This window comes from Amia ocellicauda, chromosome 5, assembly GCF_036373705.1.
Source record: "Amia ocellicauda isolate fAmiCal2 chromosome 5, fAmiCal2.hap1, whole genome shotgun sequence".
In the NCBI taxonomy this organism is placed as follows: domain Eukaryota; kingdom Metazoa; phylum Chordata; class Actinopteri; order Amiiformes; family Amiidae; genus Amia; species Amia ocellicauda.
Genome location: NC_089854.1, coordinates 7,004,960 through 7,026,108, shown reverse-complemented (window position 1 = coordinate 7,026,108; position 21,149 = coordinate 7,004,960). Strand labels below are relative to the sequence as shown.

Below are 21,149 nucleotides of genomic sequence, written 5' to 3'. Positions count from 1 at the left end.
TTTTCATGCTACCTGCCCAGAGGATTGTCTCGTATTAACTGTACTATAATATAGAGAGGCTGTACTGCTGTACTAATGTATAGAAAACAATAAATGTTTCATTAGCATAAGAAAACAAGAAGGCTGAAAGTAAATTCTGAACTCTTCCTGAATGTATAAGATAATTAGCCACCAAGTCACAAGGGGTTGATATCCTGGAATCATTATCCACCTTTCCCAGATACACTGAGTGTATAGGACAACAGGAGCTCCGATGGGTTAAGAGAAAAAGAAAAAACCCTATTCTGAATGAAACTGCGATATTGATAGGAAGCATTCCAAAATGGTTTTCATTTCTCAGAAAATGTGATGTTTCTTGGGTTTGTAGGAGGATGCTCTCATTAGACTTCAAGTATGTAACCCATGACTTCTCTCTGAATCCCCAAACCACAAGATTAATGCAACTGGGCTGCTGGGGATTAACAAATTGACACCTGCATTCCTGCTGTCAAAGCCATTAACAATCCAGACCAATCCGCACCAAGCAAAGTACCCCAGCAACAATACAATGCTTGACCCATCAATGCCATCCTGAATGACTGATTGTGTTAAACTACACATCACATCCAGATATCTGATGAACTGATATCATTATATTATTATTTAGATATTACTTTTCACATTTGCTTTTTTTCTGATCAGAGTGAAACACTTATCACACATAAAAGGATATTGAAACAGCTGGATATTAACAGATAGCGTTTTAGTTGAACATGGTGTATTGCTTCCGATGTTCTGCTGGGAATTTCAAACAGAGATTCTTTGGTAATTATGGTCTGGCTTAATGTAAGTGCTGCTTTTGACAAATTTGATCACTCAGAACTGCCGCTGTGTTTTGAATACAGTACAGCGAAGGACATTTATGATGCGCAGAGTGATTTAGATCTCTTAACAAGCAGAGCCTTTTGTGTCACTTTTTCTCTCAACATGATTGTCTCTCTCTCTCTCTGCAATGTCTTTCAGTGTTGTGGCTCTGGTTTTCATTCCCATGCATATGTGTCTGTCTAATCTAAATTCTGATCCACTACGCATAGATGTGTAAATGGGTTCGAGTCAGCTGGAAATACTCTTTTGCAATCCAGCAAAAAAGGAGAGTGGATAATTGCACTCTCCTCGTTAATAAACTTCAGGATAAATAGCATCAGACATTGAGGAGTTATTTATCTTGTGAACCCAAGGTCCTGTTGAGTATATCGGGTTCCTGCATATTGATTACACCCAGCTCTGCAGCAATATCCTGTGGAATATCCGGCATAACCCTGATGTCTGATAAGAAGAGACTTGTGTAAAATATGCTTATGCAAGATGATTTTAAAAGCTTTATGCTCCACTGAGAAATACTGTTTCTATGGCTCCTTGAACAAAACTTTACTTTTTAATTTTCTTTGCCTTGACTTAAAGTTCTGTAAGATCTGCACCTTGTTGTACAAAGATTTACACTTGCTTTCAGGAAACAAGGAGAACCCTTTGATTTGAAACATGAAAGTGTTGATAATCGCCCATTAAATACTGTGGCCTTAGATACCCATACTATTCTCTGGTGCCTCAGAAATAAAACTGACAACATCTATGTACAAACTGCTTTTGGAATATAACTCCTTTTCAACACAAGGTTATCCAGGTCATATGGTTTTGCTTGGAACAAACAAACAAAAAAGGTAACAAATTCACACACAACCTATTGATGTCTTAAAATTAAAAAAGGAAAAAGGAAATATCTAACACATTCTGTTAGGTGAAAGGGTTCCATAAAATGACATGCTGTAAACACAAAACCGTGAAAATCTTTTCCAGTGGTTCTGAACCCTGAACCAAACTATTTCAACTGGTTAAATAAGGAAAAAAAAGAAGCACCATTCTCAACAGAGCCACAGGGCAGAAACACATCTTACCGTGGTGGCGTACTGGATGTCCTTCCAGATCGAGGTCTCCATTGAGAGGTCTGAGGCTTCGAAGAGGTTCTCCAATATCACCTCGCCAATCATGTCATGGCGGGAGAAGCGGTCAAAGTCAAAAACGCTGAGGTGCAGCTTTCGGGAGCCCAATTCCTCGTAGGGCACCGGGAACTGGAAGGCCTCCTCGAACGTGGGGTTGAGGGTCTTGCGATGCACCCTGGTCTGGAATTTCCGCTTGCGGTCGGGGAGCAAGTAAATCTTGACGTAGGGGTCCGAGCTCCCGCAGAAATCCTTGGCGGGGAGGTCGAAGGCCTTGAGGATGTTGACGACGAGGGCCTCGCTCTCGTAGTCGTACTTGAGGGAGAAGTTGATCTTGCCGCACATCTTGCCGCTGTTCTTGGACGACTCCTCGGCCTCCACGGACTTCTGCTTGTAGAGCTCTGGCTTGATGCGCCCAATGCTGGTGGGCTGCTCGTCCACTTGCAGGAGCTCGGTGCCCAGGTCCAGGCTAGACACATGCATCTGCCTCGGGAGGTGCCTCTTAAACGAGCTGTGCCTGGGCAGAGAGAGAAGCACGTCATTCACAGCCAGTACAGCACTGCCCGCTCAGCTTCTACCCATTCATCGATACCAGACAAGCCTTTGGATCACCCAAGAGTGCAGACGGGAGTTTCTGATGGACACATTAATAGGAGTGGCGCACCCACTCTATGTCTTAATTGTGCGGAGATCATCAATTGTGTGGGAGTTACAGACAGAACACTTTATATTGTTCCATACATGTGGCTTATTCATTTATATTATGATAAGAGTGATACACTTAGCACTTTGCGCCACTTTTTTTTCCTTCAGGGTGAGCTATTCATTACAGTCATTAGAGCTGAAAGTGTGGAATCGATTAGTATCTGATACATCAATCAGTCTGCGGGCAAAAGGATTTCTCTGGCCCGGCTTTTGTGTTTGAAAAATCAGGCCTTCAGCTCAGCCTTTGTTTTTTTTTACAGCTATATGAGTCTACCTGGGCATCTGAATGGGTGGTTGGCCATGCGATGAGGCGATGAGAAAGAGGAATTCAACTCCATTCTCACGCCAGCCAATCAGTCCCTCAGACAGTTTGAGGGAGACACTCAGCCATTAAATCAGGTCACAGTCAGGCAACTCCAAATGATCAAATTTCCCTGAGAGTTTAAATACTTTAACCAACATTATTTCTATTATTTTTAATTGCCATAATTTCCACTTAGTAGGTTATCAGACAGTTCACTGAATATAAAGAAGCTCAGACAAGATATTGTGTGTCATCAGAGTTTTCAGATTTTATATGATATCTGCAGTTTCATTCAGTTTTAATCTACTGCTGTTAGCTTTCTGAAAGTGCGTATCAAAGTGTACCTGGTTAATTGGTTGATCTGTTGGATTCTTTGTAGGTAAAATTTGTTGGTGCAAGATAAACACTTTAAATAAGTGTCCATAGTAGTTTCTGTGCATCTAAGACATTGACAAGAAGCAATCCCATCTTTGAGATGTAAAGAAAGCCTCTAAAGCTACCTCTGAATTAAAAAGTACTTCCTCCTGCTCTCTATGTTCTGAACGAACCTCTGTTTGAAATTCCCACTTGCACTGGTTTACAACAATGAGTTTGAGCGACTTTTATATCTCCCCGATCTCCCCAGATTATCCTTGGTTTCAAACTAAAGAGATTTCCTTGGTGAAGATGTTTGATCATTTACTGGTCTCACAGCCTGGTCTTAGAAGGGGCTGAATGGTCTTCTGGTTATCGTTCAATGCCAGGATTAACGTGATCATTAGTCTGAAGACTGAAGTCGACTATAAAACCAGACATTTTATGGGTTAAATGGAAACAAAGCACCTGCCATGTATGGAATGATGATAATTATAAAATACACAAGCATTAATAACTCAGGTTTGTGTAGAAAACTTGGGTAGTGCAGTATGAATTATTTTCCTGTTGCTGTTGCTGACTTAGAGGTTATGTTTTAGGAACCTTTGGCTCTGTCAATCGCAATGATTAAAGCCTAAAAGCAACAGACTGCCTCTTTACTAGACTTCAGATGAACACTTTGATGTCCCTTTGCTAATGCACAAGTGATTGCAAAACGGTGAAAATGCAGGTGAGTTTAATTGTGCAGGTCTATTGACATCTTCACATAAACCTGTCTGCATTCTAATAATAATTGATCCATTCGCAGTTACAGGGACAGTGTCTCATGGCAGCCGCATTCAAATCTGAATTAGCATCGTAAGAGAGAAGGAACAAATCTAAAGGTAAAGAAGTGTTCCATTAATGTTATGGCATTCCGGAATATGCCTGCCCTTCTTTCTCACGTGGGCCTTCAGATCCTGGTCGCAATGTTGACTTTGAAGTGTCCTGTCAGTGGACATGTCACCCGTGGGACATTGATGCTTAATTAGCTTGGTTTTGCTGATTTGCTTTTTTGGTTTTATACTTATTACACGTATTTGTTTATATACATTAAACACTTTGCTTGTTTGATTTCTTTATTTTTGAAACTTGATTTATGATTTATACACTTATAATTCTTGGGTTTTCCACAAGTTTGTTTTATTGATTGATTCTACACTGATTACCTAACACCACATTCCATTCCAAGCTTTCTCACATCTTTTCATGATAGAGTGTAATTACTGACGGCTGTGGATGCATTTTAAAAAGGCTTGTTTAACTGAAATTAGAGCACAGCCAGGAAAGGAAGAAATGGGGGGGGGGGGTTAGAAATGGAGAGAGAACAAGAAAACAAGACTGAAACTGAAAATAGGAGCTATAAAAAGACTTAAAAACTTGTCCCTGCAAGAATGCACATGCACATGCGTTTTTGGTATCTCCCGGCTGCTGCTATATTTGTTGTATACTGGATTTTTCTATTAAGAACTTCTTAAGCCCTCCATGAACACTGGATGCACTTTTGGACTGTGAGTTTTAAACACTGCATCTATATCTGCATACAAGCCAACCCTACAGACATCGCTCTAGCAGTGGATTGGACAACCTTCTGGAAGCTTTTATTTTTTGCTGAGGCTGAGTTTCTTTCGGACAGTGTTGTGGATTTTAACTTTTTTTTTAATTGCCTTGGCTTTTAACTTTTGGACAGTTTTTAATCTTTGTTTTAAAATTAGTTTTAGAGTGTTAAGCCTATAGGAACTCTTTAAATAAAATAACTGTGCCCCCATTTCAGTCTCTGTGTTGTAGACTTATGCTGTGGACCCCAGGTAACAGAACTCGTGATTTATCTTTCTATAAGTATAGGAGGTTTGAGTCCTAGTGCTCGTCAAAAAAAAAAAAATACTGGACTCACTTTAATAATACACGAACTTACCAACTCCTGACCATTCATATCAGCCTGGTACAATTAATTTGAACTGAGAAAGACATCTGGCTGCAGCATATAGGCCCCAAGCTTGGGTTTAAATACTTTTCAAGCACTGCAAAGATATGATTCCTACCTAGTCATCAAGCTGAGACTGCATTCATAGCTCTACATTTCCTTCAAACTGCCCTATATTCATGATATTTTCAACTACAGCTGAACTGTCACCTTTAGAGGTACAGCAAGTCACAAGCAGGTGAACCAGATTGGTTTGAGTTGGCAGAGGATGTGATTACAAAGTCTCATTCTGAGGAAGAGTGGCGAATACAATATTAAGATCACACCTCCAAATGAAAGTTTCCTACACTGCAAGAGTGTTATGCAGGGTATTTAAACAAGGCATTGTTTGTTCAAATTCTGATAGGACTTTCACTGTATAGATGGGTACATATGTATTGCAACAATTTGACACATGCGCATATGCAATAGTATACTACCTGCAAACTGAAGAGCAGTTTGCACATTAACAGTACACTATCAGACTAAGATGGGGGAAAAGATGCATTTACACGGCAAGACAATATGCTGGATTTTGGGACATTGCTGACATTCAGAATAAGTTGCTTTTCACAGCGGAGAATGGGTGTGGTCTGAAAAACATGGGACTGGACTTCCCAATGCCCCAGCACTGAACATGCACTGAGTGTAAAGGGCAGCGCGGTGGGGAGGAGGTCTGGGTGACCTTGTGGACGAGGCCGGCTCGGTCGTCTGCCTCTGAATGCGGGTCCTGCGCAGCATGTGGTCACGCATGGAGAGCTGCACCTCGGCCGGGATGTCGGGCGACGTGTGGCTGATCTTCACGGCTGCCTCCAGGAAGCTCATGGTGCTCGCATGCTTCAGCTTGTCCGCCGCCATGGCGTCTTTGTGGGGGTCTCCTCTGCCGGCAGGGGAGCGGGCTGGGGCCAGAGCAGCAACGCTTGATGACACGGCCTTGTCCCGCCAGGGCACCCAGCACAGCTTCCAAAAGAGAAAGCCTATGAACACCCCAAGAAGGGCCAGGCCACACGCTACGACTACAACAGCAAGGAGGCCAGAGGAGACTTCTGCTGTAGGTGAGACATGGGAGCCGGGGGGCGGGGGAGGGCGGGAGAGAGAGAGGGGGAAAAATAATGGAAAAGGAAATTGGACAATATAGACAAACATCGCAGTGAATGCAAGAGAGAGAAATAATATAATTTCAACAATTTCAACAAACACACAACAAGGTAAAAAAGAAAAAGAAAAAAATCATACTTCTAAGGATAAAAAACAACAACAATACTGCCCTGGAAAAAAAAGTTCAAAGACGTGAATCACGAATAATTCATGGCGTGGAAAAAAAAACATGTCATACACAGAAAGGTTAACACAACTCTTTATCCTGGACAGAGAAGACCTGGGGGGGTTTCGTTTACCTCTTCGAGATTCTGAAGGGAATTGAGAAGGTCAACCCAACAACAACTGCAAGCTCAGTAAGCAAGGTAGGACCCGAGGGAACAAATCGAAGTCAGGGAAACAAGGACTCCAACTAGGACAGACAAGGGCTCTCAGGAGGCTGAACTGATAAAAGCCCGGAAGTCCAGACATCACTAGCTGTAACTTGTAACCATGTCATAGCTGATAGGGATTGGGCTGGCTTGAAGTTGGCCAGAGATTCCTTGACTTGCTGTGCAACAGAGACCTTTAAAATGACAAAGGTAAAGGTCTTATCATTAGTCATCTCCTAGGGACATAAATTGTGTCCTGATGGCCGCAAAGCTCTGTTCTTGATGGGAAGGACGTTCCTGTTCACTGATTGAACAGTATGTGTCGTAATTCTGCAGATTCCACCTTTTAAAACCTTCTGTGGGGTCTGGCGAAGGCATTAGAAATGTGAGGGTAGTAATGTAATGTTATGGCAATGGAATTAGGTTAAGAGATGATTTTGGTAGCCAGGTTGATTGGATGATCTTCTAAAGCCTACGAGTTTATTTAATTTGCAGTCTAAGAGCTCATAACCACAGCCCTTTAAAATGCGTGTGTAGACAAATTAACATCAAGGGTTGTTTGCCTAATGAAGAAGGCTTAGAAATAATTAAATGGGTTCAGTGCTTATCAACCATTAACTGCACTGTTTTTCTAACACCGTTATTACCTCTGAGATAACGGATGGCACAGCTATTAGTCGAGAGCTGTCAAAACTGCATTATAAATTGTCAGGAGAATCACACGGTGGACATATATCACACTTTGCATTTCTGTCTTGAATTTACAGATTTTTTACATGCATTTTAAGTAATCTCATATCTCTTTCAAGGTTGCATGGCAAGTTACATGGAAATACAATATAATGATCATGATCATAGTATCATAGGATATTCTGCAGAGGAAACATGCAAGAACCTATAATGTTGCCCTTAAAGATGTACAGGAGGAAAAACAACAGACATACAAACACAACTGGTAGCTGTGCCAAGGTGTCTGAGGCAAAATTAGGAAAGCAACTTTCTAAAAGTCCTTGACTAATCCTTTTCTGAGCATTTCTCAGCTGGCTGTTGATTTCAATTCCACATCCAATCACTCCACATGAAAGGAAACACTCAAAAGATGTTTTCAAAAAAATGTTATGCTTTGCAGCATTTGTTGAGATAAGGGTATGCAAAAGAGTGTCATGGAGACATGAAATTTTCATAGTGGTGTGTCAGATGCAAAACAATGATTAAGGAAACATTTTTTTTTCCCATGATGTAGCCAATACTGTGCTGTCTGGTAGCTGAATGAGTTCATTGCTGCTTAGCCTTCTTAATCCTTGTAGGAGTGTAAATAATGAGAAAATTGCCTGCAGCCAGCTCAGTTTCCCCAAACACAGGTCTAGCTGTATCACTGCAGAGAGATCAGTGTTTGACTTGCAAATGTGTTTAAATGCAATTACAGTTTTTCTTGATAGAAGGAAAACAGACACATAATCTATTTTCACTGTAAGCAGGACCTCTTGGGGGAATGCATAGTACTTTTTGAATGTCTCAGTGGAGGCTGTGGTATCTTTGAATGAGAAACGCAGGTGCCAGCCTCTCTTTTTATTAATGCTTTTTCAAGGGAACCTACACAGAGAGAGACACCGTGGAGAAAAAACCCAGAACATTGACAACTACCACAGAAAGAAAGATAACGATTGTAAGACTGTGACACAGGTTTTCATAATGAGTTTCCTTACCGCATTCTGAAAGCTAGCCCCTTGTGACCGAACATCACTGCATTTAATTTAGTTATGCAAGGTCTTTTCTTCTTTGTAATTAATATATGGTTATGGTACTTCCCTATTAATTTGTACCCTATGAATAGTAAATATAATGGAGCAAATCTAGTTTTTCACATTCAAAAGTCAAAGCTCTAGCATTTTTTCAGTTACTCATATGACTTAATTATCATATTGGTTGCAGAGTATTTACGTAGTATTTTGGATGGCGGCTTTATAATCCTGTGTATTAATTTTTTTTTTTTAAAGAGTTTACATGTAAATCATCCTCAACCATTTTCTCCTCCTTCTTTTTTCAATTTTAAAATCAATTATATTGAAAAATGAATGATGAATGTTATAAGTAAATGGTTTAATGATAGTATTTAGGACGCTTTCTCAATTTTCAAACTGTATACACCTTTCCCTGCAGTTTGAAGAAACTCCAAGTAAAGGGTTAAGGCCAGGCCTACACAGTTTTCTAATTTCAGTTTTTCTGTAATTGATCAGCTCAAATTATTATTATTATTATTATTATTATTATTATTATTATTATTATTATTATTTATTTCTTAGTGGATGCACTTGTCCACAGGTGGACGCTAGGCTAGTGAAGCCTTTTGTTGATTTCTTTGTCTGCGTCAGTCACCTGAATTGTCATTTTGCCCTGTCTGTAAAGAAAGTACATTAAAATCAACAGGAAATCGCTTACCTTTAGGGCAAAAAGCAGGCACCACAGCAGCAATGAAAAGCATGACAGAGAATCACAGAAAGTCTGATTAGTGCCTGTACGCTCTATTAACAGAACTGCAGTGTTGGGATGTTTTAAATATCCCTATTACTGTATTAGTATAATTTCTATCATTTAGGTTAAATGGGGTGTGGATTTTGCTTATAATGCTACTACATCTATTGATGCAGCCACACAGGGTCAGTCCATACAGGTGGCTACTGACTGTATGAGTACATTGCATACAGAGCTCCGTGAATATCTGCTCTGCTCTCCGTGGTTGGAGTGAGTGGCATAAGGAGAGATCTGTACTTCATTTCCAGGGAGGCCGATACTACAGTTTGCACTGCGAGTTGTGATGCATTTTTGCATGTAGCTTTGTAACTGTCACTGCTGTGGACCTGTGTGACAGTGTCCGACTCACAGCAGCTGTGTCCTTGAAATATGGGATGCTTTCACTTCTCTCTACACCTAAAAAGCCAATACCATCTACCACGTCTATACTTCCTGCCAAATATTAAATTAAAATGTTTCATTAGCTGATATTATGCCATTGATTATTCACTAGACCTCTCTCACTTGAGAGCTGCTGTATTTGGAAACGCTCTGAAGCAAAGCCCATTGCCTGCAGCAGCTAAACCTTCTAGCCTTTGAAAGTTTACTCAGCCACAGTCCTGGAGACAGGTGGGCAGGTCAACCTTTGCTATAGATTAATGTGCAATAACCATACAACCCATATTAACTCCCTTCATAGGCAACGAATGCCACTTTTTCTCTCAATAATTAGCCATTAACAAGTTCGATTCCTGCATAACTTCACCACACCTGTTTGCAAAGCTCCTCAGATCCCTATTTTTAAGCTACAGAGCAACAGAAAGGAAAGTTGTCTGATATCTAATAGTAAGTAAGGATTATAGCACTGTAAAACCAAGGAATGAGACTATAACCACAAGGGCAGTAATGCAGGCTACAGTACTGGGGCTAATTGTATTTATTTGATTCAGGCTAATGTAATGAAACTATGCTACTCAGGGTGCTCTTCAAAAAGAGAGTCTTGGAGAGCTTAAAAACACCGCACCCCTATGGTGTCCGGCGATACAGGCAGCTTAATACAAGCTGACTCTTAGAATTATCTTCTCAAATTCGATTTTAAAAGAGGCAGCCCTGATGGGATCCCAGCTACTAGCTGGAGATGATTAGATCAAGCAGCCACCAAGATAACCCTTCTGCACTTTCACCAGGCGGTGGTTTCACATGGCTTCAACGTGGCTTCACTGTGCTCTGCTACACTGGACTATGGGATGACCATGATGTCATAGAACAGTTGTAAAGGCATGTTAACTCTAGTATACCATTATTTACTCATTGCCCTGTGTAGTACAGCTCCGTGAAGCATGCTGGACCCATGGGAAACCATTGCATGAAATCATGTAAAAACTGCAAAGATCCTATTATAAATTTAACAAGGGAAATTTGCATACCTCACAAAGCAGTTAGGAATAAAAGGGTAAAAAACATTGGTGTTCTTGTCACCATCTCTACTTTAATGTCATCATATCACTAATGCCCTTTTGATCTTACACAATATAATGTTATTTAGTTTTAGACACACTGTACTGTGTAACTGAAATACTTTATTTCAACATTTGATATTACGGTGTTTGCTAATAAATTATTGGTAAATAGTTTATAACACAGGATCTGTTAATAATTCAATTTATAAATGATCAATATACCTTTTTAAGATTTGATATATATGATATATATTTAGCAATAATTTCTTAATGACACCGCAATATCAAGAATTGCCTTCTTTTCAGGGCAAAGTGTAGCAATTAGCTTAGATATTAAAATATTTAAAATCAATTAATCATGAGAGAGAGAGAGAGAGAGAGAGAGAGAGAGAGAGAGAAAAGCATGATCAAAAGCACCTTTCTTAGTAGGATATAAGGCTGTTGATTAAACATTTCTGGGAATTCAACCAAATATGTTTTTAATTATTTGTAAGGCAGCTTAATTAAAAAAATCATTCTTGCATAAAAAAAAACAATCTTCCTGCCCTGAATAATAAAAAACTGATATTTTGAACAATCGATGAAGCCTCAGGATTCTGAATAACATTATATAAGGAGCTGCAAATGACATGCATACATACATTTTTATTCCGGAACATAATAAAGTATACTAACTGACATCAAACTGACATGATTGTACATCATGCCCCATATGTTCACACTTTATAAGTTGTAAGTACAATTTGTAAATACTAATTTAAAAATCATTTATAAAGTTAAATTTGCAACCCATTAATAAAGCATTTTTGATATTAATACAATATTACAATGCAAGTCATGAATCGAGCATTATAGGCTGGTGCCCCCATGAATTGTGTCACTTTCTTATGTGGAAATAAATTGAAATGAAGCATGCATTCAAGCAAGTAACCCAATATAAGACATATATATGGAGAAAAAATTAAATTTTGTATTTCATAACTGACTTTGCACAAATCAGTTGTAGGTCCCATGAGATTTTAAAATTGGATACAAATAACTAGAACATAAAAACTGAATCCTAGTAGTAAAATAACTACTTGAAAAAAAGTAAAAAAAAAACAGATTTTGCATTGCATTACACACTGGTAGAGATATACTATGTAGCTGATAACACCCAGTTAATAAAGTAGTAGGCAAAAACACAGCAATAAGTGATTGTTTACTTTGTATTTCACACAGGTCAAATGATCATTATTATTATTATTATTATTATTATTATTATTATTATTATTATTAATAATAATAATAATAATAATAATAATAATAATAATAATAATAATAGTTTAAACATATAAAATGGATGCAGAGAGATTTGATCAAAAACAATAACAGATTATTCCAGTCAGACATACACACTTGTGCTATAAATCAGCTGCAACTACACTTCTGAGGACAACATTTCGAACACGACACATTTTTTCACAACAACATGCGGCTGTATGTGTAACATTTTAAGGAAGCTGGACCTTCAGGAATTCTCATTGCACAGCCTGCATTGTGGTCAATGGCAACTGACCATAAATCCACAGCCTCCGAATCTCTCTGGAACAAACTCATAAAGACTGCTACGCATTGGGCTCAGTAAGAGGAACTGACTGCAGCCCACAGAAATCAGAGAGCAATAAGAATGCTTTACTATAAAATAAAACCAGAAAGGCATCTAGTGAGCTGGTTTTAAACCCTGCTTGTAAAGACAGGTATCTGTATTGATCCAGAGTTTATCAAACAAATAAGCAGGACAGGGAGAGGTGGACAGAGGTGAGGCTGAAGAATGGTGGCCACAATGCGATACTGTATCTTCTTTGTGACTCACTGCTGTGTCAGAAGGCACAACATGAATAAAAGATGGGTGACTGCTTGTCTGATGGATTGATGTTAGAACACCAGCCACAACCATGCAAGAAAAAGAGCAGTCCCCTGACACGTGTGTGGAGGTGGTGGTGGGGGGGTAATGGAATGCAGAGCCAACAACTGTGAGCCCTGTTACCCTGTTGCACATATGTTTCCCTTCCACACTTTGGTTCACGGTGGGCATATTGTTTTCTTTTCCAAAGCTGGTGGCAACAGATCTAATTCTGAGCCTACTCTTTGAAAAGTACCAAAGAAGGGGGATGAGAAAGAGAAAGAGGAAGGGAGAGAGGAACAGAATGAGAAAGAGAGAGACTCCAAATCTCCCTGTCTGTCCCTCTGCCCTCCATTTCTCTGGCTGGCCCTAGCTGGGGATGGTTTTGTGGTTCTAGTAGGGCATAATATGCCTGCTTAGCCTTTAGAAAAGTGTAGATCGGTGAAGAGAGAAAGTGGTCTTGTGAGGAGCTGTGATTGAGTTTGTCTAAGTATTTCTGTTGAGCTCACAGCTTAAAGTGGATAACAGCTGCTTTCCGTCAGCAGAGGCTCTGGTAAGTGGTAGAGCCAGGCTTTAGAGCAATCACAGGCAGCTGAAGCCCAGCTTGGTCCCTAATTGTTGAAGACACCACTGATACGGTTATTGTCCAGATCATTAGAAAGAGTAAGAGCTCCCCACTCTTTCAATATGAAAGCCACATGAATTTGATAGGGTTTCACTCTCTCCCCATGTTTTCCACTCACCCTGCTACTGTGCCTTATGAGTTGTATTTTAAAACCTTCCTTAAATCCAAAATGATACTTAGCAGACTGTGAAAGAACAGGTGTAGCAGACTGGGGCTAAAATGGATATGGATTTGGTAACGACACACTTCAGAAGTACTGTTCTGGAATCCCAGGACAGGTTCATCGCAAGAGTATACAAATGAAAGTTTATTAAACTAAATGGTTTGAGGGAACAATTAAGAAGCATGCATTCCTGTTATAGATCATGCATGTACGAAACACCCAAGAGAGCAAGTACAGTTGAAAAAGGGCCTGGAGATATATGAACAACTTTGTGAGCAACTTATTATTGGCATTTCAAATAGACAATAAAACGTCTGACTGTAATTGCCAACAAATAATTCATTGGCAGTTAACTAAAAATCACGATCTCCTGTCAATTGGATTGCTGTGTGCATTTGCAACACTAATACTTCAATTCACCTGAATTCTAGAATTAACAGGATGCTAGAATACAGTTGTAATGGAAGTAGTTAACTCCCCATTGTAGATCAATACACTGGAATCTTTACAGTTTTCTCTAGGCTGAATTAGTGTTTAACAAACTCTGAAGAGATATTGATAAATAACTATAGGTCAGTGAACAGCATTTATTCAACTAAATAAGCCACTGAGTTGTGTCACAGCCTATCTCTGGCTCTCATTCCAGTTTTTCTGTAAAGAGTTGTGAAAATTATTGCAATCACAATAGTAGCTGCTGAAACATGTTTACTGCAGACAGAAGCTAACTTGAAACTGTTAAAAATAATGATCAATTTTCTAGCATGTTTGGCACATTGAGAAATAACAATTTAGCTGTCGATTTTGATTGTCAAGTAAAGGAAATAATTGCTGGTGTATCTTCAACATACAAAGAGATTGGAATGTTGGACATATGTTTGTGATTGAAAATAACTAGAACATAAAGATGTATTTATCCAACAAAAGAACAGTAGAGGTACAAGTGTCTAAGAGGTAACTTTAATTGAAGAGGATGAAAAGGAAAATGTACTGGAATCATAGGTTACACAAGGATTCGCTAAATAAGAAACATGGCAACGCGGCACAGATTACAGCTGAACAATGTGAAGTTTTGAATCTCATCATAACCAAGGCAGAAATGGTACAAGGACTAGGAGCTCTTAAAATAAACCCAATCTCTGGGCCTGATTGCATTTTTCCAATTGTACTGAAAGATGTTATTCATAGACCATTAATGAGGATATTTATACTGACACTTTAGAGAGGAATTGTTCTGACCAAACTGGAAAATGCTGCAAATTTAATAAGCAGTGACAAAATCTGGGAGAAAATTGGACCATAAAATTACAACCCAATATGTCATACTTTGGTCCTGTGTAAGGATTGGTGGATGTCAAAAAGAGTTAAACTAGAATCAGGGATGTATAGCCATTACAGGAAAATCAATGGGTAGCAGTCCTAAGTTTACGCAAGTTTAAACTGGTCTCCTTACGATGTTCTGAAATCAGTGTTTGACAAATTCTGGAAACATATCACTGCTAATAAAAGAGTAGTTCAATTAACTATATTCAATCAGCTGAATAAATCAATGAAGGAAGAAAAAGTTTCTGGTGAAGTGGAAATACTGTTGCGTACAGCTGTGTATGTTTAAAAAGGTGATAGGGTGAATTAGAAAAGGCAGGCCTGGTTAAACGTTAGGCTAAGCAACATTGTGAAAGGATAGCATTAAATCAAATTATGTGACTCAGGAGGCTTTTGATAGAGAAAGATTAATTATCTGAATGAAAGCTGTAGGAATCATAGGTAATATATGCATGTGGTTTAAGAACTAGTTAGTGTGCAAGTAATGTGAAGCAACCGAATAATGATGAGGGGAGAAACCTCATACTGGATTACTGAAGAAGCACGGTGATCCACACTAAGCCTATTGCTCTTTCAAATGTATATCAGCAATGAATGGTCTGATGAACAGTCTGATGAATAGTATAGTGAGTGCATTGCTGCATTTCCAAGATGAAACAAAGGTGGGGGAAATGCAATACATAGATTTAAAATAAATATATTTAAATATATGCACACACTAGTACACAGACATTGGGTGGCACTACAGTAGGAGACGCATTAGAAGGATGTAGGTCTTTCGGGCATCCATGTAGTGAAATATATAGAATATATGTTCTATACTGGATAACATGAAAATAGACTTGCATTTTTAATCTTTCAAATATTTATTTTTATAATAATGTTAGGGCAGCATTTATCTCTGCTCTTATTTGCACAACAGTCCTATTAAAGTAAGGATACAATTTGAATGGTACGTCAGGGCTGCTTCCGTATGGCTGACAGAATGAATCAATTCTCATTGGAAGGAGAGTTCATGGAGCCATAACCCAGGTTTTGATACGAATGCCTCAAATCCGATAAGAGCCAAGTCTACGGTTTTCCTTGTTTACAGCAGAGATTTTAAAGTATGTACCAGAGATGGCAGTAATTATTTCCCTTGAGAAAGGAACAACAACGGAAAACTGCTGATAACATGATGATACAAAGATAAAACTTAATAGGACAATCAACAAAAAGCGATACAACTTAATTTGATCACATTGCAGCTCTGGATCCTCAAACTCGTGATACAAGAGTTTTTTCTTTAATATCACTGATCTAGATTAAAGAATGACTTGTTCAGCCATCCTCAGCAGAATAAAATAATCTCTGTTTTTAATGGAAGAAAAAGCCTGATTATACTGGGAACACAGTTTTTCATCGAACGTAACCATTGATTGTTTGATCTTTCAGAAAGTTTGCATTGATGTAGGCACCATCTATGCCCCTAAACAAAAAGTCATGGAAAATATACAAGTTTGGGGATAAAGCTTTTGTAGCTCTTTTGATATTGTTTTGATATGAAAACACTGTATGCACAAGCACAAAACTGTCCCCTGTGTCTGGAATTGTTCCCGGGAAAGAAAAGTATACGGAAGCTGGAAATAGCAACTCAAATCTCATCAGAATACTATGCTTCAAAATGAAAGCGACTCATTTGATTTTTTTTTTTTTACGCTCCCAACAGAAAATATTGCGAAAGCTTTACTGAAGGGAGGGGGTATTCACGAAACATTTCACAGGACCAATACATTTCATTAAGTCCTGTTCTCAGGCAGAGGCAGAGAGCAAACCGAAGCCCCAGGGTTTTTTCTTTCTTTAAGTGCCTTCAAATCTAACCTGGTTACCATAGAAACCGTCCGATTAAGCGAAAGATGCACATCCTCCCATCATAGACTTGAGTGGTCAGGAGCAATAAAAGGGGTCACAGCTAAAACAAAACAGTCGAGACACGGGAAACAGAAGAATGCTTGGTTGATCTATTCTAATCCTACAAAATCTAATAAAAATCCCTCAAAAAGCAGGAATCTAGAGTCAAGAGAAATATGTGTAATTATCTGCTCTATTGAGCTTGGAAATACCCAGGGAATTGCGGTATGTTGGTTTTCTAGGGCTCCTTAAACAGCCAGCAATTAATACTGCTGTTTACATAGATATATTCCTCACAGTGTTTCATTACAGTGTCCTGTCTCCAGGGGCAAAGCATGCCAACGTGTAGTACTGCAGCGCACCTTGAACTGTGTTGTGCATGTCTTAATGACAGCAGTCGTTAAAACTCGCATGTTTTCAGTCTCGATTTGCATAACGGTTAAGAGCGAACTGTCGGCCCCCAGTGATGTGCCATTAATTAAAGCAAACTATCATGAAAGATGTGATGTGTGTGAGACACCTCAAGAATGAGAAATAATGTAACAATCTTTAACTGACGAGCCTTACTTATGGAACCTCTCCAACTTTACCTGCAAGAGTTTTCTTGTATGTTGGACTAATGCAAGTTTCCCCAGGGAACAACATAAAGTAATGAAACCATTAACCTGTCAAAAACAGGTAGAGAAGCTAGTTATCAGTTCCAAATGTAATTCCTATAGACAGACTGACTGCAGTATAAGGTTCACTCGCTAACAGTCATTTGGTTTCTTATCCCACATGCCTACACACTTCTTATTAATTGCCTTAAATGTAGGGAGGGATATCAATGCAAATGCAATCATTAAGTCTTCAGACTCAAGAGGGTGAGAAAAGTCAAGGCAAGAAAAAATTAAGAAAACTAATCAATGCAATTTAATGTATAGTGAATAAATTACGTTAGGCTCGTTTAGTGTGTTAAGATGGTCAAAAATGTGTTCACACCCTACAGAATCAACAACATTTTATATTGATTGACCGATCTCACTTTTGATTGAGTGACAGCATCTGTGTGGGGTGAACCAGCTCTGGTCGCCCTTGTGGAGAAACAGCAACTAAAGAACACGATGCGCTGCGCTCAGTTTGCGTACCGTAGCCTTTGCTGTAATGTGACTGGAAGACTACACTCCATTTCACAAGAAAATGCAAGTAACAATATCAACAGATCTTAATCAATGAAGTGTTGCCCTAAGAACAGAGCGGGAGAAAATGAGAGGGTGCGTTGAGTTGCTGCACACTGAGGGACATCTTTAGCAGTTAAATGGACACCAGGGGTTTGATAGTGACAATGATCATTTGGTATATTGAACTCCCATTTTATTGTGCAATGAATGCAAATCTCCGAGTGTAGCTCAAGTGTAGCTCACTTACTTGTAGAAAGGACCTGATCCATTAAACGGCAAAGATGTGCTGTAAGTGCTACTGAACAAAGACATTTGCCACATTTTACAAGCTATCAGCTGTGTAAAGGTGCGAATCTGATTGGCATCCTTAGTCAGATTCAATTAAGTCAGTTTTAAAGAGTAGAAGTTAATTTGATGGGTGACTATTTGCTTTCACAGAAGGCATGTAATAAGACTTTTTATCTTCTTTAAAATTTAATTTGAACTTACCATGAAAGTTTACCTATTCCATTTGCAACTACACACACAAGGATCCATCTCTGTGCTTTAAAAGTGGAAAAAACTTTACCACCATTACAACACTACTTCAGAGCAGATCACAGACAGATTTATTATATCCTTAGCTATACATAATTGCTATACATGTGATTTGCTATTTGCTATAGTACTGGTTATAGTCTTGCACTGTACTTTGCTGTTCTGCACAACTTACTGCAATATTGTATTATTGTATAATAATTAATTAATGTATTGTTTGTTACACCTCTAATTATTGCAACTTGTCATTGTAAGATTATAATGTGACTGTGTTCATAATGGTGAGAGAGAGAGAGTCACCACTTCAATAATGAAGTCATAATATTATCAGTCAAAATAGTGATGCAGACGTGTTCCACAAACAAATGGCATGCATTTCTAAGGAAATAAAAACTGCCATTTATCTTTCACGTGCGCTCCTCAGTTATATCGAAATTTTGGATACGGCTTTACTGATTTCACTGGGGGAAATAAAAAATAAAAAATAAAAAATCATGGCCTTCACATATCTAAACAATTCTTTTGAAGAGACACAGTGCAGCGCCATAAAACAATCTATACCCAGACTTCATTTATTTGTTCCCTTTTCTTTGATATAGGAAGGATACCCATATGCAGCCTTGTATGAGGGTGTTACAATGATAATAGTTTAATTCTGCCTGTAGGGAACCATCCACACTTAATCCTTAACTGGCGCAATATCAGATAAAAAATATTATATGCGGACAGATCACAGTTCTGATGCATGGCTTTTTGAGAAGAGGTGTGATCTGGATTGTTTTCACTTGTCCCTTTCTGTTCACATCATGTGTGGCTGAACGAACATGCCCCGAAAGTCAGACCCACAAGGTTTCCCGAACTCCCACCGTAAATATCATCCTCGACTATGCATGCAACAGGAAACAGAAATAAAAAAAACCCACTTTATGACGAAGTTACATACATAACAGTTAATGAATCCAATTGATACAAGATTAATATAAAACCTATAAAACTATAATCGATGCAGTTCTACACCTTTGTGAATGAATTTGCTCACTGGACTAGCCTGGCAAAATAAGTGAAAGCAGGCAAAACACAACCAGCTCCATTGTTCGAATCCATTACAAGATGTGATTGTTACCAGATATCAAGGGTGAGGATTGGCAATTCAAGCACATATACAAACTTCACAATGTTAGAACAAACATTATAATTGTCTTTTATCAACTAATATATATTTTAAAAGTGCTTGTTAATATCAGTCTGTTATGTTAGGTCTATTAATAGTATACAAGATTAGTAACTGCTGCTCATGTAACTTTATTATAAAACCACCTATCCCTCCCTCATAATGAACAATATGTACACCTGAATGCTCAAAGCGAACCCAATAGATTCAGTCCAATTCATACTGTACTGTACTTCATCACAGGAAGAATTATGAACTTCTCAATGGACAGTACATTGTCCCAGTTACAGATTCCTGCAGCCTGGTCACACGTCTGGAAGGGCGTAGTTATAGCTTCACTGGGGTATCAAACACCGTAGAATATGTGAAAATGATCTGATAGGATTTCTATGGCGGACTGATGTGAAATTGATGTGCTGGCTCCTGTCACTCACCTGACCTTAACCCCTTCAAGAAAATTGGGACCAGAATAAATACACTCCAGGAGAGGCACTGAGGGGAGCGGAAGAGCACACAATATTGATTGCCCTTCTTTGCTGTAATCCCTAGATTACTAATATCTTTGTATCCCTGAGCAGAGGAATGCCTCTTTCTAACACACATGCTACAGACACCAGTACAGCAGTAGGGTCAAGTGTGTAATACCAGGCCAGCATTTCCCCCCTTCAGTGCGGAGAACCGTGCAGCAGGGAAGGTTGTGTGTATGTTGTTGTGCTGGCGAGGCTGTGTGGAGAAGGCACTCAGTAGGTGTCTGACACTCTAAATAATTTTACTTAGACACCGATCAGCCATAATATTATGACCGCCTGCCTAATATTGTGTAGGTCCCCCTTTTACCGCCAAAACAGCCCTGACCCGTCGAGGCATGGACTCCACTAGACCTCTGAAGGTGTGCTGTGGTATCTGGCACCAAGACGTTAGCAGCAGATCCTTTAAGTCCTGTAAGTTGCGAGGTGGGGCCTCCATGGATCGGACTTGTTTGTCCAGCACATCCCACAGATGCCTGATTGGATTGAGATCTGTGGAATTTGGAGGCCAAGTCAACACCTTGAACTCGTGATTCATCAGACCAGGCCACCTTCCTCCATTGCTCCGTGGTCCAGTTCTGATGCTCACGTGTCCATTGTAGGCGCTTTCGGCAGTGGACAGGGGTCAGCATGGGCACCCTGACTGGTCTGCGGCTACGCAGCCCCATACGCAACAAACTGTGATGCACTGTGTATTCTGACACCTTTCTATCAGAACCAGCATTCACTTTTTCAACAATTTGAGCTACAGTAGCTCGTCTGTTGGATCGGACCACACGGGCCAGCCTTCGCTCACCACGTGCATCAATGAGCCTTGGCCGCCCATGACCCTGTCGCCGGTTCACCTCTTTTCCTTCCTTGGACCACTTTTGATAGGTACTGACCACTGCAGACCGGGAACACCCCACAAGAGCTGCAGTTCTGGAGATGCTCTGACCCAGTCATCTAGCCATCACAATTTGGCCCTTGTCAAAGTCGCTCAGATCCTTACATTTGCCCATTTTTCCTGCTTCTAACACATCAACTTTGAGGACAAAATGTTCACTTGCTGCCTAATATATCCCACCCACTAACGAGATTATCAGTGTTATTC

General features: G+C 39.4%; 1 protein-coding gene across 1 annotated transcript in view; it reads right to left on the bottom strand.

Moving 5' to 3' along the window:
• Positions 1-21,149, bottom strand: part of syt6b (synaptotagmin VIb) — a 73,868-nt gene that overhangs the window by 16,426 nt on the left and 36,293 nt on the right. The window contains exons 3-4 of the mRNA XM_066705666.1: positions 6,024-6,387; positions 1,932-2,490 (exon numbers count right to left, since the gene is read on the bottom strand). Coding sequence (XP_066561763.1) covers positions 1,932-2,490; positions 6,024-6,387 — 923 coding nt within the window. The remainder of the gene's footprint in view (positions 1-1,931; positions 2,491-6,023; positions 6,388-21,149) is intronic.